The sequence below is a fragment of the Mesoplodon mirus genome (genome assembly GCF_964341445.2).
Source record: "Mesoplodon mirus genome assembly, chromosome: 3".
NCBI lineage: Eukaryota > Metazoa > Chordata > Mammalia > Artiodactyla > Ziphiidae > Mesoplodon > Mesoplodon mirus.
In genome coordinates this window covers 29969010-29991043 of record NC_138978.1, presented here as the reverse complement: position 1 = coordinate 29991043, position 22034 = coordinate 29969010, and the positions used below count along the sequence as shown (strand labels likewise).

The following is a 22034-nucleotide window of genomic DNA, read 5'->3' as shown; positions in this document are numbered from 1 at the left end:
CACCAGTTCTGCTACCACCAATAGTATTCAGATCCAAGCCACTGCAGTCATACAAAGAAAAGAACAAAGAAACTATAACAAGAAGAAGGGAATATCCAGATTGTCTCTTACTTGGAAAATATAAAACAACCAGCTGATAACCTATCAGACCAATAAGACAATTTAGCAGAGCTGCTGGTGTTTCTACAACAAATTCGAACATGTAATCAGAGGTGGGGAGAAGGTCTCATAATAGAAACAAAAACTATAAGACATCTAGGAATAAGCCTAACAAAAATCTTTACTGAGAAAATTATAAAACTTTATACTGAAGGACATAAAACTAAAATAAATGCAGGGAGGTTTCATATTCAGGGCTGAACAAGGGCTATGAACAGGTAATTCACAGAAGAGGAAAGTAGAATTGATAAACATACAAAAAGATATTCCACTTCGGTGATAATCAGGAACATACAAATTAAAATGGGATACCATTTCACACCCATCATATTGGAAAATTTTAAAGTGCCTGAAAATATCAAGTGTTGGTGAAGATATACAGCAATGAAAGCTGTCATACGTTGCTAGTGAGAGATTAAATTGGTATTACTCTTTGGAGAGCAGTCTGACAACATCTAACAAAGTTGAAGATGTGCCTTCCATGTGCAACCCGCTTCTCTTCTCTGTTTTAGTTCTAGATATATGCCCTAGAGAAACTTGAGCACCTGTGTGTAAGCAGACATGCATGTAGCATTGTTCATAGGAATGTTACATTGAAACTGTGTGTTAAAAGCTATCCATTTAGCATATTCATTTTGAAGGCAGCCATCTTGCTGAACTGTCTTATTAGATGTAGTGGTATGTGCATATCAAAAATCAAGTTGTATGGGACTTCCCTGGTGGCACAGTGGTTAAGAATCCGCCTGCCAATGCAGGGGACACAGGTTCAATCCCTGGTCCGGGAGGATCCCACATGCCGCAGAGCAACTAAGCCCGTGCACCTCAACTACTGAGCCTGTGCTCTAGAGCCCATGAGCCACAACTACCGAGCCTGTGTGCCACAACTACTGAAGCCTGTGTGCCTGGAGCCTGTGCTCCACAACAGGAGAGGCCACCGCAGTGAGAAGCCCGCGCAATGCAACGAAGAGTAGGCCCTGCGTGCCACAACTACAGAAAGCCCGTGTGCAGCAATGAAGACCCAACTCAACCGAAAATAAATAAATAAATAAATAAAATTGATTTGTACACCTTAAATATATGCAATTTTTATTCGTCTGTTACACTTCAATAAAGCTGAAAAAAGTGGAAACATATAATAGATAAAAAGAAAGAAAGAAGGTTAGATGTAATGGGTGTGTATAGTTCTCTTGGAGTTGTCAGGGGTAAATCCATCACCTGTATATAATGATGAACTGGACCATCAAAGCAATTTTCTTATGGACAAGCAATATTCTGTTAGGAAATAAATGTATACAAGGACCCAATTCCCAATATCAATAAAAAATATAAAAATGCCCAGGAATACGTACAGAATTTTACTGAGAGATATAAAAGACAACTTGATTAAATGGAGCCAGATGTCATGTATATGGATAGGAAGATTTAATATCATATAGATATGTTTTCTCTCTTATCAATCCAGGCATTTAATATTAATCAGTCAGAATTATACACGTTGTTTTGGGTCTTTTGGAGAGATTGGGGGGAGTTGTTTCTCTTAATTTGAGAAAATTCTTCTTGAGTTTATCTAAAAGAATAAACATGGGAAGACAGTTTTTTAAATTAAAAGAAGACATATGTGAGGGGACTCGCCCTACCAAATATTTAAATATATTACAAAGCTACAATAACTAAAACAGTTTAGGTCATGCACAGGAATAGGCAAATAGATAACTGCAGTAGAATAGAAAGTTGAGCAAAAAAAATTTATATAACTATATATGTGATAAAGTTGGATTTAAAGTTGGTGATGGGTGGAATATTTACAAACAGGGTTTTGTTAAAAATGGCTAATCAACCAGGAAGAAAATGTATCTTATACCATATGCCAAAATTCCAGGTGGATTTATGAACAAAATTACTGAAAGAAAATATTGGTTTATTTATTTATCATACATTTGTTGAGTGCATCTTATGTGCCAGGGCACATATTCCACATATTCTGGACAATGACATGCAAATGATTATATTGTGGGTTGGGTTAATTTTATGATGGTAATTTCTACAGCTGTTTAAGTGCTGTTGTGGAAAAAATATTTAATGATTTGAAAAATATACACATTAAGTGAAAAAGCAGGTTTCCATATAGTGTCTATAGTTTGATCTTGCTTTTATAAAAAAATAAATTTAAAAACTATATAAGGAAAGATATGCATAGAACGAAGCCTAGAAAGAGAGTCACCAAAATGTTATGAGTGCTGAAAGTTGCTTTCAGTTTCTTCATGCTTTTCTGTGTTATAAGTTTCCTGCAATGAATATTTTATCATAGTGACATATTGAGAACAAAAATATTCTTAATGAATTAAGATAAATTATGCTTTGAAATTAAGGAAAAAATCCTATTCCCATTATACTTTTATTAATTAACAACAATTTCTTAATACCATAATATATCCAGTGAGTGTTCAAATTTCCAATTATCTCATAAATGTAATATTTTTTAAATTTACAGTTTATTTAAATCAGGATCCAAAAAACTTGTACATATTGGATTAGTTGCCTCAAGTATTTTTTTAGCCTTTAGGTTTTACCTCCATCTCTTCTTTTTTACTCCCTTATAATTTATTTGTAATTTGTTTATTTGTAATGTATTCATTTCATATTTTCCTCTGTCCTCCATATTTCTTATAAGTTGGAAATTGGATACAATGGCTTGATCTGATTCAGGTGTGATGTTTTTTTGGCAAAATGACACCATAGGTATTGGTGTGTCTTCCATTAACAAGCACATGATGTCTGGTTGTCTCTCTTATTGTGATGTTAGCAAGTGTTGATGATTAATGCCTTGATCAGTTAATTAGAAAATATATGTTTTAATGGGTAAAACTATTTTTATAACAATCTGGATGCAGCGGTGAGCTGAACTCTTTGAACTGGTGTCATGTCTATGTCTGCTGGCACTCTGGAATTCTCCCAGTCTATCAGTGATATAAAACAATTGCACATAGGATCTGGAAACAGACTTTTGAAGCTCCCAGGGGCCTAAACAAATCTCTAATATAAAGCACTGTTAGCTTGAAGGATGGCTTCTTTTAGAAAGCTTTGCTTCATAAATAGTAGAATGGAAATATTGTTCCAATTTGCTGGCAGCTGGCACCACATCCTGTGCCATGCACAAATATTCATCACCCACCCATAGATCCCATCTTTGATATTTACCAAAGCAACAGGGCGTCCTTCACTCAATCACAAATTCTGTTGTTATTTGCACAATTATCTGGAAAGGAGCAGCAACCTCGGAACCTGGGGAGCCAGTTCATTATTCTGATGCTTCTTGTCTTTGCTGGTGCTCAGTAGTTCAGGGGACAGATGGGAGTCAGGGAAGCCAGATGCCTGCACGATTCCACCTGGCAAGCCTGCAGGCCCTCGCTGGAGCCCTCATTTTAGGAGGGAAGGGGCAGAGACTGAGCTTGGGGAAGGGGAAGATACCATGACACCTGACACGCTGGAGATTTTAACTCCATCCTGCTGGATCCTAGGGGTCATGTCCAGCAGAGTGTGAGACTGAGGCCACTGCCACAGTGGGGTGGGATTAGGGAGGAGGACGATTGTCTCATCTGGAAGGGCAGGATGGAGTGTTTAGCAATGCAGAAAAGTCGAATGCTTTCAGCTTGCCTGTCTGCAGAAACAGATGGTTTGGGCACTCAGGCAGCCCCAACCTGGTCTCCCCCAAGCTGCTGAAGAGTAAGCTGGTGCCATCTGTAGGTTGGGGAACTAAGACCAGATCTCCTCTGGAAAGGTTAGAACAGCAACCAGTTCCTAGAGATATGATTCACACCGAGATGAGCTGGGCACAGAAGTGGTACCAAGTAGGCTAGTGGGGCTGATAACTCACCCGGTGGCAACTCCACTCTGCCGTCTTCCTTGCATCTGATGACTGACTGTCCCTCTAGCAGTTGTTATCAATGCTAAACTCTGGGAATGTGGGCTGTTGGGTGGGAAGCCCTTGTTCAAGATAAGGCCATGCTGACGATGTGGGGTTGGGGTCTCTCCCGTGTCCAGGTCTACGATGGCAACAACAACTCCGCCCGTTTGCTGGGGGTGTTCAGCCGCTCTGAGATGCTGGGGGTGACATTGAACAGCACATCCAGCAGTCTGTGGCTTGATTTCATTTCTGATGCTGAGAACACCAGCAAGGGCTTTGAGCTGCAGTTTTCCAGTAAGTCTTTTTCTCATCAGAGTGGACAGTGAAACCGGGCTTTCCCCGGTTCCACACACAGGGAGGCTGGGCTCTGGGACATCACCCATCAGTTAGTGGGTTTGATTTTTCTCTAACTGGTGTGAGCTTAGCTGACTGTTTCCCCTAAGACATTGTGCCCGTGATTTGGATAAGCTGCCACTTGGCATACAGCTCCATGGTTACACCTGTGAGTAACTTAGCTGAGAGTCACAGCACACCTTTGACTCACTAATCACCTTTTACTCACTAAAAATAATAAGCGCTGAGCCTTTGAATTAAAGCAACCAAAGACAGCCTTTCCTAATGGTGACATTTATAAACTAATGTTCAGCTACAGTCAGATGTAAAAAATGCAAGCACTAATGTATAATTATGTTCTTTTTTACTACTCCCTAAAGAGTCGAGGCTTGATTCTTTCTCTTTTTTCCTGATTTTAACTTTCTCCTTTACTCCTGAGATTTCAAAAACAGAAAGCACCGAGGTTCGTACACAGCCCCAGAGTACTTGGGATGACATCTCCATACTTCAGCTTCACAGCTATTTTATTCATTTATTTGAGCTTCTACTTGCCCAGTAGCTACAAAGCAATGTGCTTTTGTAGACTACTTTAAAAGCCAGTGAATATCCATCAACTGATAAATGGATAAGTAAAATGGGATATGTCCCTCCATACAATGGGATATTATTTGGCCATAGAGAAGGATCCAGTTCTGATCCATGCTACAGTGTGGGTGACCCTTGGACACATGATATGAAGTGAAAGAAGCCTGTCACAGTACATGTAGACACATGTATTGCATGAACCATTTATATGAACTGTCCAGAATAGGCAAATCCATAGAGCCAGAAGGAAAATTGTTAGTTGCCTGGGGATGAGGGAGTTGAAGGGAAATCATCTTCTCTTTGAGGTGATGAAAATGTCCTAAAGTCCTTGGCAATGTTAGTTGCACAACTCTGTGAATAAACTAAAAGACACTGAATTATACACTTTAGTTGGGGGAGTGTTTAGTATGTAAGTTATGTCTCAATAAAGCTGTTAAAATAAAAAAAAAAACAATGAGTCTACTCAAGATTCCTCTTGCCTGGTTGTGTAGGGTCTGTGCCTGTTACAGCAGGCACATAAGTGGAAGAGGATTCAACAGAGTCATATTCAAATTCCGTTTCTATCATCTGAGATTGTGTGACTTTGGAACAATTTGTGTGATCTTCCCGAGTCAATACTCTCAGCTGTGCAATGCACACTTACCCCTCCCGGTAAGACTCCTGCTAGTTAACACAGGTGGCCACCGTGCCCTAGGAGCTCTGTGTAAGCTCACAGAGGTCTCCTTCTCCAGGCTCGTTCAATAGAGTGTATTTAAGCAGAACAAAATTGAGCTTTGAAACATACATTTAAAGTGACTTTTCCATATTACACTCTCCCATCAGACTGTCTCAGTTAACAAAATGGGAAGAGCAGCTCCCGCTACCAAAATGCTATGGGGTCAAACCAACAAAAAAAAAAAATAGGAACTCCGGACCCTATACCTGAAAACTATTAAAAGCTGTCCTGGGAGAAATAACTGAAGTCACTTACATATAGCAACAGGGAGAACGAACACTCTGTAACAGACCCTTACCTGAGCACAGCCATGTGACACCCCGAGGGGCGCCTCCATCAGGACCCAGGGGCATGTGCCGGGTGGCTTCCTTAAGGATGTGTGCTCTTGGTGGGGGGGTGGGGAGGGCGGGGTGTGGTTTGTGCCATGACACATCTTGATCACCCTTATCTCTTCTCTCGTCCCCAGGTTTTGAACTCATCAAATGTGAAGACCCAGGAACCCCCCAGTTTGGCTACAAGGTTCGCGATGGAGGCCATTTCGCAGGGAGCTCTGTGTCCTTCGGCTGTGACCCTGGATACAGCCTGCGGGGCAGCGAGGTGCTGCTGTGTCTGAGCGGGGAGCGCAGGACCTGGGACCGGCCACTCCCCACTTGTGTCGGTAGGAGGCCTCTTGCTCTTCAGGTGACCCTCCTCGGATGTCCCCTAATCCCGAGTTCCCAGCTCTGGTCTCATTAAGGGTCTCCCGTTGGCCCTCACACTCCAGGGCCTTGGGGCCGTCTGAACCGTCCTGTTCACCGGAGTCATGGCTGGCCCTGCCCACCCTTCCCCATGTCCTCACTCTCACACCTTATTACACCCGCACGACAGCGAGGCCAGGCGGTGGCTTGCCACTGTCATACATTTAGTGAGCGGGACCAGAGCCAGGTCATGCCCTCAGAATCATAATCCTCTCCTGGCGGAGAGGTGGGAGGGTCAGTTAGAAGGAAGAGGTGGACTTTTTGCCTGGTTCCAGGGGTTCCTGCAACACCAAGTCTCAGATGAGTCTCCAGCTCACTCTGGCCTCAGTTTCCCCATAGGCAAAATGGGGCTCATGCTCCCTTTTCCGGAATGTTGAAAGAAAGAGTCAGGTCATGAACTAACATCTATCTTGTTCTTGAGAAAGAGTCAGATCATGAGCTAGCATCTATCTCACACTTAGGAAAGAAGAAGATAATGAACTAGCACCTTCTTAAGCCTGTGGTGCTTCCAGAATGTCAGCACAGGCTCTCTGGAAGCTTCATCCATGTGTCACAGGACAAGAGAAGCCTGGTCCAAGGCAGAAGTGGGAAATAGGCAACACCCGTCCTTCTGTCTGTGTGGCCTTTCCACCTCTCACCCCCCGCCTCACTGCGCGTGTGACCCTCCCTGCTGCCCAGGATTCCACCACGCTGCTTCGTCCTGTATCCCCAGCCCCGAACACCAGACCTTTCCCTCTCTCCATCTTCTGCCCCATGGCTCACAACCTCAGCATGGCTGTGCAGCTCTGGTTAATCTTATAAGGACAAAACATCCACCGGGAGAACGTTTAAGTGCCTACTAAGCACCACCTGCCAGAATCCTCGCAGGTGCATGTTTGGGTATGTGCAGAGGCAGAGAAATAAAAAAGGAAAGAATAAAGCATTCTTCCTGCCCTTGGGGAGTCCATACCCTGGCAAGGAGAAGAGACACATAAACAGGTCATTATAATACAAGATAAGCACTGTAAAAAGAGTAAGTGCCAAAGTGTTGAGGGAATACGAGAAAGTTGTGCCTAGGAGGTGATATTTCAATTGAGACTTGAAAGGATGGGTAAACATCACACACAGTAGGGGAGGTAAGGGCGATATTCTTTTCCCCCAGGTGACTGCATGTTAACAGGACCTTCGACACTGTTACCCAACAGAGGGTCTAAAGGTGAGGATTTCAAACCTGACTGTGGATAGATAGATCAGGACAGTGGCCTCTAGAATTTTCCTCTGTCTGCTCAAGTAGACCTCATCCACAGGCATGCCCCGTCCCTTTCTCCCTGCTTCCCTGTTTTTGTCCCCTTGTTTCATTCATGTGCCAGGCCCTCTGCCAGGCACTGGGAATACAAGGAAAAGCAGATCCCAGGCCAGTGAGGGAGACCCAGGCATAAACAGACAACAGCATGATGCCATAGGCAAGCCAAAGCAAACGAAATGTGAAGGAGGTGATGATTCACACTGCAAGACAATTATTTGCTTTGCAAAAAAGCTCCATCCTAACTAAGGTCCTTCTGAGTATCTAATCTGCCAGTTGGACCAAACTTAGAGAATCCACTCAAGCAGTGCTAGTGAGAGTACTTATACTTTGAACCTCGGAGGGCTTCCCCACCGAGACTCCCTCAGGCCCTACGCAGGGGAGGGAGGCTGTGTAGTTGGGATTATGTGTGTGTAGTTTTACACATGTCGTGTTGTGATGGACTTGATCGTGGTCTACCAGAAATGACTACTACAGCTGAAACCTCCAGCTGTTTTCTTTGTGGATGAGTGGATGCTACAGCCCAAACGAAGCAGCCAGGGCTGTAGGGTGGAGATAAGGGAGAAGACCAGAAAGACGAGAGTCTTAGGGTCTTGTTGGTAAATCTGCTGCATGCCAGCCACCTGGCTCCCCCTGTCCCCTCTCCGTCGCCAGAGAAAGTGACCCCTGAGGAAAGAGCAGTCGTGTCCCCGAGGAAGTGCTGCTGGTGCCCCTGCCTCCAAACACTTGCCTCTGGGAAGCAGGAGGAGCTGTTCCATCAGGAATACAGAAGGAAGCTCCAGCCCAGGGCAGGGATAATGTCCTGCCCCGTTTCTAGCTGCCTCTGCTATTTGTGGAGCCAGAAAGGCTTCCTCCCCACAACTTACAGCTCATCCTCCCACCCACACCCTGCTCCCTGCCACCGGCCCGTCCAGCCCGACATCTCTCATTCAGGTTGGCATCTCCCACCCCAACGTCAACACGGGGGGTAGTTACGCAGGAAGAAAGGGCCCGGTCTCGTGCGCAGGCTTACTGCAGAGGACCCCTCCCCCACCCTGCCTTAGTGGGCCCGGGTCAAGCCATGGGGCCCAAGAGATGCTTGATGGGTCCTTTGTAGCAACAGATGAAGGTCAGTCTCCCGTGTGTGACTTTGATCCCCTCATCTCCTACTTCTAAGGTCTTGCTTAATCAGATCTTTCCTAAAAAGCTTTGCAGCAAATCTCTTCATTTTCTTTCATGCTCCCTTGATTCAGACCCTTCATAATAATTCGCCTGGGAAGCAGTAAGCTTCTCTCGTTCATTTGATCATCCACCCACCTGTTCATTCAATAAACACTTGTTAAAGCATCTGTGATGTGCCAGACACCATGCTAGGCACTTGATGTACAAATATAAGTAAGACAAGTTTCCTGCTGCTGAGGAGTGAAGGAGATAGATTTTAATAACCTGTTACACGTCTGTGATAAAAACCGGTTCATGTTATAATGGAGATACAAAAGAGGATAGTGTCAGCTCGATGTGAGGAGGGGAGGGAGTCACAAAGGTTTCATGGGGAAGATGCTGGCCGACTTGTCAGTCCAAGGAGAGGCCTGAAGAGGCCCAGTGTGCCTGGGCTTGTGGAGTTTATCACACTTGGCTGGACCAAGGGGTGCCAGAACGGGGCCAGAAAAGGCCAAAGGGAGCCTCTCTGGGGGACTTGATGGGCTCTCCTAAGGAGCTTGGACTTCACTCTGGGAAAGAGGGTTTAAAGCAAGCAGTGATGTGGCCAGTTTGTATTTTAGAAAGATCCTTCTGGTGGCACTGCTGAGGGGGACGCAACTCTGCCACCCTAGAGATGGTAAGGGCCTGAGCCACGACTCTAACAGTGGGGGCAGAGTGGGGGCAGGTGTGAAAAGCATCCCAGAGGTTCAGGCCCTGGGGCTCAGAGGCAGATTAGACAAGGGGAGGAAGAAGGCCAGGAGGATCACCGGCTTCTGTACCGGGAGGGCTGCTCTGACGGGGAGATGGACCTCTTCACCGGTGCCCTGCCTCTAGGTCCGCCCCTCTGCGCCCCTTCACACTGCTACAGGAGCATTCTCTCTAATGTGTAAAGGGCACTAGTGTGTAAAGTGATCCATTTACTCTCGTGCATAAACACGGCGGTTCTGTGCAGTGCCCTTCGATGAACGATGCTCGCCCAGCTTTCCAGCCTGCCTCCCTCCAGGCACCATCTCATACCCCGTCCCCCAAGCTGCCGTGCTGTTTCCCACCCCCAAGGAAGTTCGCAGTACTCTTCCCTGTCGGCCTCCCCAGCCTACGCCTCCCACCAGCCCGCCCGCCTCTCCCTGCCCTGCGCTGGAGGAAACTGATCACCTCCTCCTCTGTGCTGCCACTTGCCGTGAAGGTGCATCTGTCAGGGCACAGGGCACACACTGTGGCCGCCTCTTCCTCCAGGTCTCCAGAGGAAGGATGCCATGCCTTGTGCTCCTGGCACATGACACAGGCCCAGTTCCTGTCAGTGACCAGGTTCAAATGTCTGCACCTTCTCAGGAGACCTCAAAGAGTCTGGTCACAGAGTGGGCCATCAGCCCTACCCCTGGGGACCTTTTTTTTAATAGCTTTAATGAAATAGACTTCACATACCATACAGTTGGCCCATTTAAAGTGTACCACTCGGTGCTTTTTAGTGTATTCACAGGGTTGTACACCCATCACCACAATCTAAGTTTTGAACATCTTGTCTCCCCAGAAGGAACCCTATACCCGTTAGCACTCCCTCCCACTGCCACTCCTCTTCAGGCCTTGGCAACTACAAATGTACTTTCTGTCTTTGTAGATTTATCTGTTCTAGATATTTTATATAAATAGAAACACACAATATGTGGCTTTTTGCGCCTGGCTTCTCTAACACAGCATAATGTTTTCAACATTATGTTCATCCACGTTGTATCGTGTGTCAGTACCTCACTCTTTTTTATGATCAAGTAATATTCCATTGTACGGGTATACCACATTTGTTACATCTGTTCAACAGTTGATGGACATTTGGGTCATTTCCCTTTTTTGGATATTATGAATAATGCTGCAGTGGTCATTCGTGTACAAGTTTTCATCTGAACATACGTTTTCGTTTCTCTTGAGCATATATCCAAGAGCAAAATTGCTGGGGTCATAGGGCAACATTTTGAGGACCTCTATAGGAAACTGCTTTCCAAAGCAGCTGCGCCATTTTTCACTCCCACCAGCAATGTCTGAGGGTTCCAGTTTCTCCACATCCTCACCTACACGTTAGTTAGTCTGTCTTTTTTTTTTTTTTTTTTGCGATACGTGGGCCTCTCACTATTGTGGCCTCTCCCATTGCGGAGCGCAGGCTCCGGACGCGCAGGCTCAGCGGCCATGGCTCACGGGCCCAGCCGCTCCGCGGCACGTGGGATCCTCCTGGTCCGGGGCACAAACCCGTGTCCCCTGCCTCGGCAGGCGGACTCTCAACCACTGCGCCACCAGGGAAGCCCAGTCTGTCTTTTTGATTATAACCATCCTAGAGGTTATGAAGTGGGATCTCACTGTGGTTTTGATTTACTTTTCCCTAGTGACTAATGATGTCACACATCTTTTCCTGTGTTTATTGGCCATTTGTATACTTTCTTTGCAGAAATGTCTATTCAAAGGCTTTGCCAATTTTTTAACTGAACTCTGTCTTTTCATTGTTGAGTTGTAGGGGCTTTTGTAGATCCTGGATACAGGTCTCGTCCAAGGGCCTTTCTCTATGCTGCGCTCAGCCACCTGAAATGAATGAGAGGGACCCTGGCACACAGGCTGGAGGAGCCAGTGGGTGGCTGCTGTGAGCACAGGTCACCCCCCTGAAGCTCACTCTTCTGGGATTTCTTTCAGCCGAGTGCGGCGGGACGGTGAAAGGAGAGGAGTCGGGGCAGGTGCTGTCACCCGGGTATCCCGCGCCCTACGAACACAACCTCAACTGCATCTGGACCATCGAGGCCAATGCCGGCTGCACCATCGGGTAAGTGCCAGGGCCAGCAGAGGAGCCATTGCCAGCCATTCAGGGGAGTCATCATCAGTCCACCAGCCAGTGGCTGGCCCTGCCCACCTCACCTGGAGGCCCTGGTGAGCAACAGTGGTTGCTATGACCCCAGGCTCAGGCCGGGGCCCGTGGAAAACCTGAAAAGGCCAGCCTCGGCATCACAGGGCTGCAATCCAAGTTCAGACAATTCACTGGCCTAGGCAGTACGGTGTCCACACAGTAGCTGAGGGCATAGGCATGAATCCCAGCCCAGCCATTTGCCATTTGTAGGACTTTGGGTAAGTTTCTTCTCCTCTCCTTCTGTGGCGTATGAGTTATATTGGCTTCTCGGGGTAAAGCATCTAACAGAGACACTGCAGGTAATGTACTCAGCACAGTGCTTGAAACATACTAACTATTTATTCATGGTTCGGTGGTTATTTCTCTGATGGTAGTAAAGGTCAGTTTAGAGCTGTATGACCCTAGATTGCTTCCCTTTCTCAATCTGAGTTTCTACATCTGTAAAATGGGAACAAAAAATGCTTGTGATTTAGAGTTGTGGAAGGAATAGTCAGAAAAGCCCAGCATACTGTCAGGTACTGTGTACATATTCCCTCAAAATGTAACTTCCTTTCCATGTACATGCTTGACTAACAGCAATTACTTTTTGGAGTTCCAAAGAGTCAGAGAAGAAAGGAGCTTTACCATTTATTGAGCACAGGGCCTGGGACACGTAATGTCTTATTAACTCTTCACAGTAGCCCTGGTAATACGAATAGTAAGCCCTAAAAATAAATAGACATTCTCATTACTCCCATTTTATAGATGAGAGAACTGAGATTCCAGGAGAATGCATAGTGTGTCTAAGCTCACACAGTGAATCAGAAAGCTGGGGCGTGGATCCAGGTCTTTCTGAATCTTCGCACCAGATGCTGCTGCTGGCAAACTGGGTTCAAAGGAGCTGTGAGGAAAAGAGGAGGTTGGCGTGGCAGGATGGATGAGGTATGGAAAGAGAACTGAACCAGGCAGTTGGAGCGGGAATGGTCTGGCTGGAGTGGGGAATGCATGTGGAAAGGAATGGGAGACAGACTGGGTTAGGAAGCAGCCTGCTTATGGAGGATTCTAAATGCCAGGAAACAAGAGGGAGCCGTGGAAGTTTCCTAAGCAGGGTTATTTACAGTGGGGAGAGCTCATGGGAAGAAAACCAGTCAAAAGTCTGTCACAATAATCCAGGGATGAACTGTTGAGACTTTGGAAGAGTGGGGAGTCAAGACAAGGGGCAGAAGTGTGGCTAGGAGAGGTTCCCTGCCCTGGCGAGGTCTCCGTGAAGGGGAACTGGCTGAACGGGTGTGTTGCTGCCAGAGATACAGCTGTTTGCACATTCGCTGATGTACACATGGTCTTAGACCCAGTCCAATTAAAGAAATGTATGAAGTGTTTGCCACGTGCAAGTTTTTGAGCTCGGCCCTGTACAAAATGAGGTCAGCAGAGCTCTTGGGGATTTTGTGTTAAATACAAAAATTCATCCCACACTGATGCTGGAATCAGTTTCTGGAAGCGCGCCCGATCAACTCACACTCTAACTAGAACCCTTGCGTGGCACCCATGCTTACAGGAGCTGAACATCTTATCCTGGTTTTCAAGGCTGTCAGGACTTCAACCCACCTCCCAACCTTATTTCCCACCACTTCTCTTCAATGACAAAGCTGCATTGCTAGTGGCCCCTGTACGTGTATTCATGGCCGTGCTCGGTGCCTTGGTTTCCACTCTGCCCTCCCCGGAATGCCCCCCTCCCTCCAAAGGCTTATGTCTTCAACTCTCGCTCCCTCAAAGTCAAGTGCACATGTCAGCTCACCCAGGAAGTCTCCCCCAGTCCACTCACAGGAGACTCCTAGGAGTCCCTTCTCCGCTTCTGCGTTCCCATTGCCCATGGCCTATAGTTCCCTTATGACACTGACCACTCTTCTCCTCCATTTATGCTCCTGCTTTAGCTCCCCAGCCAGAGCCACGCTCTCTGCCCGATTCATCTTCACAAGTCTCCTGGCTCTCAGCACAGTGGCAGAGGCTTAACAAGTGGCAAGCGTTGAATGAATGAATGAATGAAGGAAACAAGCAGGACCCAGATATAAAGGTCGTTTTATGACTAGCAGATCCGTGAAGGTCCCTCAGTAAATAGTAAATGAACAATGAATTCATCACAGGTGTCTCCATATGCACATCAGGAGGTTTTCCCACGTTCCCACCTTGCACGTTACTCATTCATTCATTCGTTCCTCCATGTAATAGCTGTCTGTTGAATACATGGCAGTGCCTGTGGGAGACACTGGCGTTGCCCAGATGAATAAGACCATGGCCGCTGTTGGCAAAGAGGAGATGTGCGTGTACACAGAGCGAGGTGGTGGAAGGAGGGGGCAGGGGACTGAGCAGCAGGACAGGAGACCAGAGAGGCTATCCTGGAAATGAAAACACCAGAGGAAGCCGTGTAGGATGGAGAGGAGTTGCTGGGTAGCCAAGGAAGAGGCTTGGCAGCACAGAAGGGCCTACTAGGCAGAAGAGGTGACGCAGGGTGTGCGGGCTCAAGGAGCTGGTCCCCATGGCTGGAGCATCACCTGAGATTTGGTGGAGGGGTGGGCCATGGTGAGGGATGAAACTGGTGGAGCGGGCTGCATGCGGCCAGAGCGCAGAGGACCGTGGCGGCCATGATGCTGGGTTTGACCCTGTCCTGGCAGCCTTGTGGAGAAGGGGACAGATGGGGTCTGGGACCCCAGTGAGGAGGAGGCCGTCTCCAGAGTGTCGTCGGGATGAGGAGACCTGAACCCTGCCAGTGGCGATGGGATGGAGAAGAAGGGACGAGTTCAGGAGACATTTAAGGAGTCACACCAGCCGGTCTCACTCCCTTCAAGAAATGTGGAAACTGAGATTTCTTCTGTTTCCCTATTTTTTGTTGTGCAACATACAATATGTAAAATAGAAAAGTCGAACAGTACGCCGAGCACCTGCTTACCTCCCACCTAGGCTCAACTACTGTGAATATTTGCCCTCTTTCTTTTTTTTTCTCTCTGTCCCTTTTTTTTTCTTTTTTGGCTGAATCACACAAAGGTAACTGTAGACATCCTGTTACTTCTTGCCTAAGTACTTGGGTGTGCATATCCTCCATGACATAGTAACCTTAGCACACCCATGACATGCGACATCAGTCCCCGGGAATTCAGGTTTATTCAGGTTTAGGAGAAGGGTGAGAGGAGAGCTGAGAGATCTCAGAGCGGCTGACAGGGAGAGCACAAGAATTCAGTGATGGCATTTCTGGGCAGACGTGAGGACTGTTATCACTTACAGGAATGATGGGTGTGGGGTGGGCTGGAGGGGACAGCAGAGCATCCCTTCCTAGCCCTCAGGAAGAGAGGATCGAGACAAATAGAGGAAATATTCTCTCCAGGGATAGAAAGAACTATAGAGGGGGCCTGCTGGGTGTGTGTGTGAGGACCCCGAGGTGGGGAATGGTGGGGAGAGGATGAAAGTAACCTCAGCCCTCGATTGGGAAGGATTCTTGGAGCCACACAACCTCAAAGGAGCTGATGCCACATGAGCAGAGGCTGCACGGAGAGTGGCCAAAAGATGGGCATGGAGTGATGGGACACTTTTGCCTTCCTCCTGCGATACCTCCACCCCAGGCTGCTGTGCCAGCCAGCGTCTGCCCCGTCCACACGCACATCTGCGCTCTAGTGTGTTCTCTCCCTCTCTTCCTCTCTCTCCCTCACCGCCCCCCATACCCCGCCACCCCTCCCTGGAATCACCAGCCACAAAGTTAAGGAAATTTGTAATCAGATAGGATTCAGACAAACACAAAAAAGCCCCTTTTGTGTTTGTGCCCTTATTCAGAGTAAGACTTAGTTATTATTTTTTAAGTAAGAATTTCTTTATGGAATTTTTCTTGATAAAAAAGGGACACTCATTTTAAAAAATTCAAAGTACAAACCAGAAAGAAGTTTATAAAGTAGAAATCATCGTCTTACTCTTGTCCTCTGCACACCCTACATAAGATAGCCATTGATATCCATTTGTTCAACTTCCTCTTTTAGGTATTTTGTATGCCAGCGAATACAGAAAGCAAATGCAATAAGCATGCTTGCTAAAACAAGATCACCTCTTTGAGTGGCTCAGTAACTTGCTTTTTGTCTTACCCTTTACTCATATATCATCATCTTATCCTCTCAGTCTATATAGATCAGCCTCATCCTAGTTGATGGTTACAGGGAATTCTGTTGTCTGTACAACCATAATTTATTTAGCTACTTCCCTATTGATAAAGTGAATATTTTCAGTTTTTCGCCCCAGTAAACATCCTTACACATGAATCTTTGAACAGCTGTCCAATTAGTTCCTTAGGATATGTTCTTAGAAGGCAAATTTTGATGCATGACCTCAAATTTTCCTCTAGCTATTGCAGCAATTTACACATCTACCAAAAGCCTGCTTCCCTACCCAGCATCACTTTATGTTGTCAATCCTGGCAGTGTTAACCAGTTTGAAGGGCAAGATGGTATTTAATTGCCTTTGCTGCTTCAAGCTCTTTGTATATTTTTCTATGGGGGAGTTTATTTTTTCTCATATAGACTGTTCAGCTGGGTTTATTTGTAGTCTATAATTTTAGGTTAGATTTCTTTTCAACCTGAGTATTTAAGAATGTCTTAAAAGTTACTAAGTTATATATTTTGTATGATTTTTAAATCAGTTCCACTTTTACTGCATTGTGCCCTTGTTACTTTTTGAAGTTTTTCTTACTTATGTTCTATGTATATTTGAAGAAAGGGAAAAGAGTTCAGGGATTTATACATTTCTTTTACATCCAATGTATTATGCTTTCTTTCAAACAAAGTATATTATGCTTTTTATTGCTTTTTTTATTTTTAACTCTTCCTTTTTTTAGTTGATTTGATTTAATTTGCTCCGTTTCTCCTCTGGTGATTTGAAAGATCTATATCCCATTTGCATTCCGCCAGTGGTCTTGTGTTTTCATTAATTTTGCTTTCAACAGTATTTATTCTGTTATTCCTCCCTCTTTATTTTGGAAATCTTGTTTTGGTTTTCGTTTTTATTTCAAGGAAACTGCACTTTTTGTCTTCAGATTGCTCTTGACAGCTTACTTTTGTTTTTATCAATGCATTACCATCTTGCATCTCTCTGAGGACAGTACTTATGTTTTGTTTTACAACAGCTCCTGTTTTTCCCCGCATCGACTGCGTCCTGCAGTTGGGCCATTTGGGCTAATCATTCAGCTGGATTCCTTTGAAGAGCTGACTATCTTTATGTCCCAGTTGTCCTCCCAGTTGTCATTCATTCAGTATCAAGTCGCAGCTGAGAGCCAGACTCGGCCACCGCACTACCTACCACTCTTATTCTCTCTGTAGCTTGGGAAGCTCTTCGAGCAGGCACCCTGTGCCTCAGTTCTCTTCTCTGTAACACGGTGATTAAAATAGTACCTACCACTTGAGGCTGCCGTGAGGATGAAGTGAGCTAACATACCTGAACAGTTAGAACAGTGCCTGGGATGTAATTCCCAAATGTGGAGAACCCCCTCCACGAGCTGTAGGTGGTTGTTCATTTGACCCAGATGGGCATCCCGGAGCGCAGCAGGTGATAGGTCACCCCTTAGATCACAGATGGTGGGTGCTGTGCTGTTGGTGGGGGCAGGTGTCAAGCAGGTCTTTCCCTTGGGTGTGCCAGCTGGGAGGGGTCGTGTGACAGCCCACAGGCCAGTCCATGAGACTGTCCCCGGGGGCGCAGTCAGAAGGCTTGCAGATGCCTCCCAGCACCCTGCTCAGCCTTGACCAAGCATTGGAGGCAACGGGAGGGATCCGTGGTTGCCTCACCCCAGCAAGCTGGGCAAAGAGAGTCCCTTTCCAGGAGTGCCCAGGGGGACAGTGGGTGGCTGCAGGGATTCATGTTCAGGCTGACCCCTGGGTGGGGTCAAAGCAGGAAAGCAGGGCCTTCCTGGGTGTGCACAAGGCTGGGCTGGCTGTGAGACTGTGCCCTTGAATGTGGGCGGGGGGGTGGGGGTGGGGCGGCCTACAGCATTTGGCAAGTGTTTCTCCCTGAGGGCCAAGAATGGGACAGGCTGACTAATGAACTCTGTCCAGGCCTGGCAGCTAACTGCAGGAGAACAGACCAGGGAACTGCGCCCTTCATGTCGCCCCTAACTATGTTGTCAGTTCATAGAACATGGAAGTTTCAGCCCACATGGGTGGGACCTCTTCTCAGTTTCCAATGTTGGGTCTGAGTTTTCCTTTTGATAGTCAGTGAACCAGCTCAGATGACATCTGGGGAAGAGCGGGAGGCAAAGCCTTTTGTTCTTGGGCCTCCCCTCTACTTAGTGTTTATTCAGTCTCTGCAGCATACCAGGTTCTATATCAGTAATTATTGTCCCCATTTTATAGATGGGATCATTGAGGCCCAGAAAGGGTGAATGTCTCACAATTACCCAGTGATACAGATTTCAAGCCCATTCTGTCTGGCCCCAGTCTACTCTTCTGACCCTGGTGTAGTTCCATTTAACAAACCAGGACATTGAACACCTTCTCTGTGCCAGAGACTGTGTGATGCTGTGTGGTGGGAAACACAAAGATCAGACCACAGCCAGTCCTTGTCTGCCAGGGGCTCATATTCTAGTGGGAAATAGGCAAATAAACAGGTACCCCCAAGACAGTAAGTGCAAGCCAAGTTCAGTAGTGGGGAAGAGAAAGACAAGTTCTACCTGGAGGTGTAGAGGGGAAGCATGCCAATTGAGGGGAAGGAGAGTGAAGGCATGAACCTAGGGGAAAGTATAGGGTCTGTCCACAAAGGAGGAACAAGCAGTCACTTTATGTGGCTGGATGTGGGGGGACAAGGTTGCCTGGGTAGAGACGGGTCTCTGCGGGACCCTGAATACCAAAATGAGAACTCTACATGGATTCCTCAGGATAACGAGCAGCCACTGGAATAATTTGAAGACAGTAACGACATTCAGTTCATTTAAAAACTTGGAGCACTTAGTGCCAGGCATTCTGCCAGTCACTGAGGGTATAAATATAAATAAGAAACAGTCTTTTCCCTTGAAGGTCTCAGTCTTACAGGTAGAAATTTTATCCATTAGGAATGAAAATTTAAAAAACTGACTAAAGCTGGCTTCAGCAGATGGGGGTTCACTTTTTCTCCTGGAAAAAGAACCTGAAGATCCCATCCAGACCTGGTGCAGCTGCTCAGGATGCCATTACTTTTCTTCTTGTTCTGCTGTCCTTAGGCTTTCGTCCTCATAGTTACCTAGTCAGCTGCTGCAGCTCCAGGCATCATGTCTGTGTTCCAGTCTCAAAGAAGAGGGAAGAGGAAAGGGAGCAGAGCTTTCTTCTAGTGAGGGTTTACATATGTATTGAGGAAGAACCACCATCCTCACAGACATCTTCCTACATTCCATTAGTCTGAACTTGCCATGACTGGCTGAGGGAAAGTGAGAGATCAGTTTTGTTTTGCTTTTACAGTTTCAATAGTAGAGACAGATGAGAGGTTTGGAAATGGAGTACAGATAAGCCTACCTATAGTGCCTACTTAGATTCTTATATAACGAAATAAATGCTATAGTAGAAGTATGTACAAAACACAATAGAAAGCATTTGCAAGGCCAGTTCATAATTTTAGGTGGCAGCTGAGGGGCAGGGTGTTACAGACAGGAAGTGCTATTCTAGCTACACTTTACCGAACAATAGTAGTTCACCATGCAGAGTGGAGGTAAAGACCTTCCAGGAATGTAAAAGAGAGGAAGGGGTGGGTAGCTGCTTCTGAAAGAGCTCATTATCTGGTATGTCGTGATGATATATCCACTTCAGGAAGTTCAGTGGCAGCAGTGCAGAGGATAAATTGACTGGGAAACCAAGGAGGAATTGAGTATAACTGTTTGAGGCGTCCTGGTTACACTCAGAAGAACTGAGTACAAAGTAGGTTGAGGTTGAGAGCTCTATGTGGCTGGCTATAAAGAAGGGAAGGGGGAAAGGGATAAGACACAGTGCTTTGCTGGTAGGCTTTCCATGAAGAGATCTGGGGCACTTGGAGAATGGGGAACTTATTGTTCCTGGAAGCTCTGATTTCTGCTCCTAATGCCCATTTAGTTATAAAGTTCATGTTTGGCTAATAGTCCTAGTTTGTTGATTTTTAACTGTGGAGATGCTTCTTAATGATTAACACGAGGGCAACCTGGGAACTCTGTTCTTGGCTGTTGGTTAAGAGGCAGTAGGATTGCTGAGAGAGGGGGCCATGGTTTTGATTAACCAGAACCCCTGCCCAGTGGAACTTGTCTCCCTGGGAGGATGCCGGACTAGACAAAACATCTGGCTGTGCCTGAAGCCCAGATGGCCCCGCTGCAGTTTCATGTCAATCAGAGGGCAGTAATTCCCCACTGAGGTCAGTGAGGCTTCCCTTTACCCAGCAAGCAGGCAGCTGGCCCAGAGGAGGCACCAGAAGTGAAGCTTCTGTTCATAGCTCTTGCCAGGAATTGTGGCTGCAGGTTTAGCAGCTTCCAGAAGGTTGATTTTCTTGCAGTGACAGCAAGTCAGACCTTAAACAGAGGAGGTCCATGTACTCATACCACAAGAACTGACCTCCTGAAGGAACTGAACAGATAAGCACAAACACGATGGGGTATGGCTTTGTCAGATTTACAGTTTCAACAAACCAACAAAAAGGAGCTCAAAAGTGTTTGAAGGAGAGGATGGAGGTAACCTGGTAGGTATAAATGTAGCCTTAAGAGTGGTGGTGCTCTCTGGCACGTTAGCTTTTCATAGGTTACCTCTAGAAAAAGAAACACAAAACTACTTCAAATTATCCAAGAATAATAATCTTGCTGAGCTACACTGGATAGTTGAATTGGCCAGAATACATCCATTTGACTGCCAGTTTACAATCCCAGAAATGAATTCCAACATCTCTTAGGAAGAAAATAAACAGTTCAGCCAAAGAAATGCAAACCTTGTTGGTTGGCCACATTGGACCAGTGTAAATCTCTCCCTTTCAAAAAATAAGTAAACAAATAAGCAAAAATTAAACTAAATTAAATGAAAAACTTGTGATGCTACTTAAAACATACCATTCTTAAAAAGAGAGAACCATTTTCCTAAAGAAATAGAAACAATTTCCTGAAAAGATTTTACCATAGTAGGCAGAGGAAATTTGAAATTGGTATATAGATAATATTCTCATTTAAATATAAGAAATAGGGATGAGAAATAGCAGAAAATGGATGGTGAAATGGATGAAGAGAGATCCTGAGCTAGAAACACAGTGACAGAGACAAGTGAAGAATGAAAAGAAACTAAATACAGAATGAAAATTACAATCACAGTAATTGTCTTGTAAGAAATAAAAACATTGAAATAGGAGACAGGCTGGAGAATCTCTCTGAGACTGAAGAGAAAAGGTGTGAAGGTGGGGTGGTAATGAAAGAAAAATTGCCAAATGTGGAAGACAGAGCACCAATCCAGGTGGCATAAATGAAGAAGAACAATTAACAACTGGAACAATGAACAAAAGGTGCAATAAAACACATGATGGCAAACTCTTCTTATCCTTGGTGAATTGAAAGGACTCACTGAGTTCCAGGCAAAATGAATAAGATACAACTTGATGAAAAATGAAACAGTTCCATGGAGAACAAAAAAATCCCTACAAGCATTTGACAAAACACACACAGGTAAGCACACAATCAGCCCTCAGCAAATAAAACAGCCATTTACGATAAACAATCACAACTAATCCAATCCTCCTGAAGTTTCTTCTCTGTAACATCAAAGACCAGAGACTTTGGAGAATCATTGATTCAACCAGGATATAATATGCACAAGAGCCACAGAAAATTGCCCACCCGGGCTTGTTGAAGAACTTGCAGAGACAGGGCAGCAGGCCCCCAAAGTTATCAGGTCCTAAAGCCTGGAACCTGTAAACATTACCTCATTTGGTAAAAGGATCTTTGCAGATGTGGTCAAACCAAGGATTTTGAGATGAGGAGATTATCGTGGATTACCTGTATGGGCTCTAAATGCAATCATATATATCCTTATAAGAAGGAAGCAGAGGGAGATTTTATATACACAGAGGAAAAGGTGATGTGAAGACAGACACCGAGATTGGAATGATGAGGCCTCAAGCCAAGGAATGCCAACAGTTGCCAGAAACTGGAAGAGGCAAAGAACAGATTCTCCCCTAGGGGCTCTGGAGGGAGTGCAGCCCTGCTGACACCTTGATTTCATAGCAATACTGATTTCAGACTTCCGGCCTCCAGAACTTCAAAAGAATAAAGTTCTGTTGTTTTAAGTCACCACATT

General features: G+C 45.7%; 1 protein-coding gene across 1 annotated transcript in view; it reads left to right on the top strand.

The window, feature by feature from the left end:
- The window catches only part of CSMD2 (CUB and Sushi multiple domains 2), a 659332-nt gene that overhangs the window by 462687 nt on the left and 174611 nt on the right, over positions 1-22034 (top strand). Inside the window, exons 23-25 of the mRNA XM_082615655.1 lie at positions 4201-4357; positions 6163-6354; positions 11565-11691. Coding sequence (XP_082471781.1) covers positions 4201-4357; positions 6163-6354; positions 11565-11691 — 476 coding nt within the window. The remainder of the gene's footprint in view (positions 1-4200; positions 4358-6162; positions 6355-11564; positions 11692-22034) is intronic.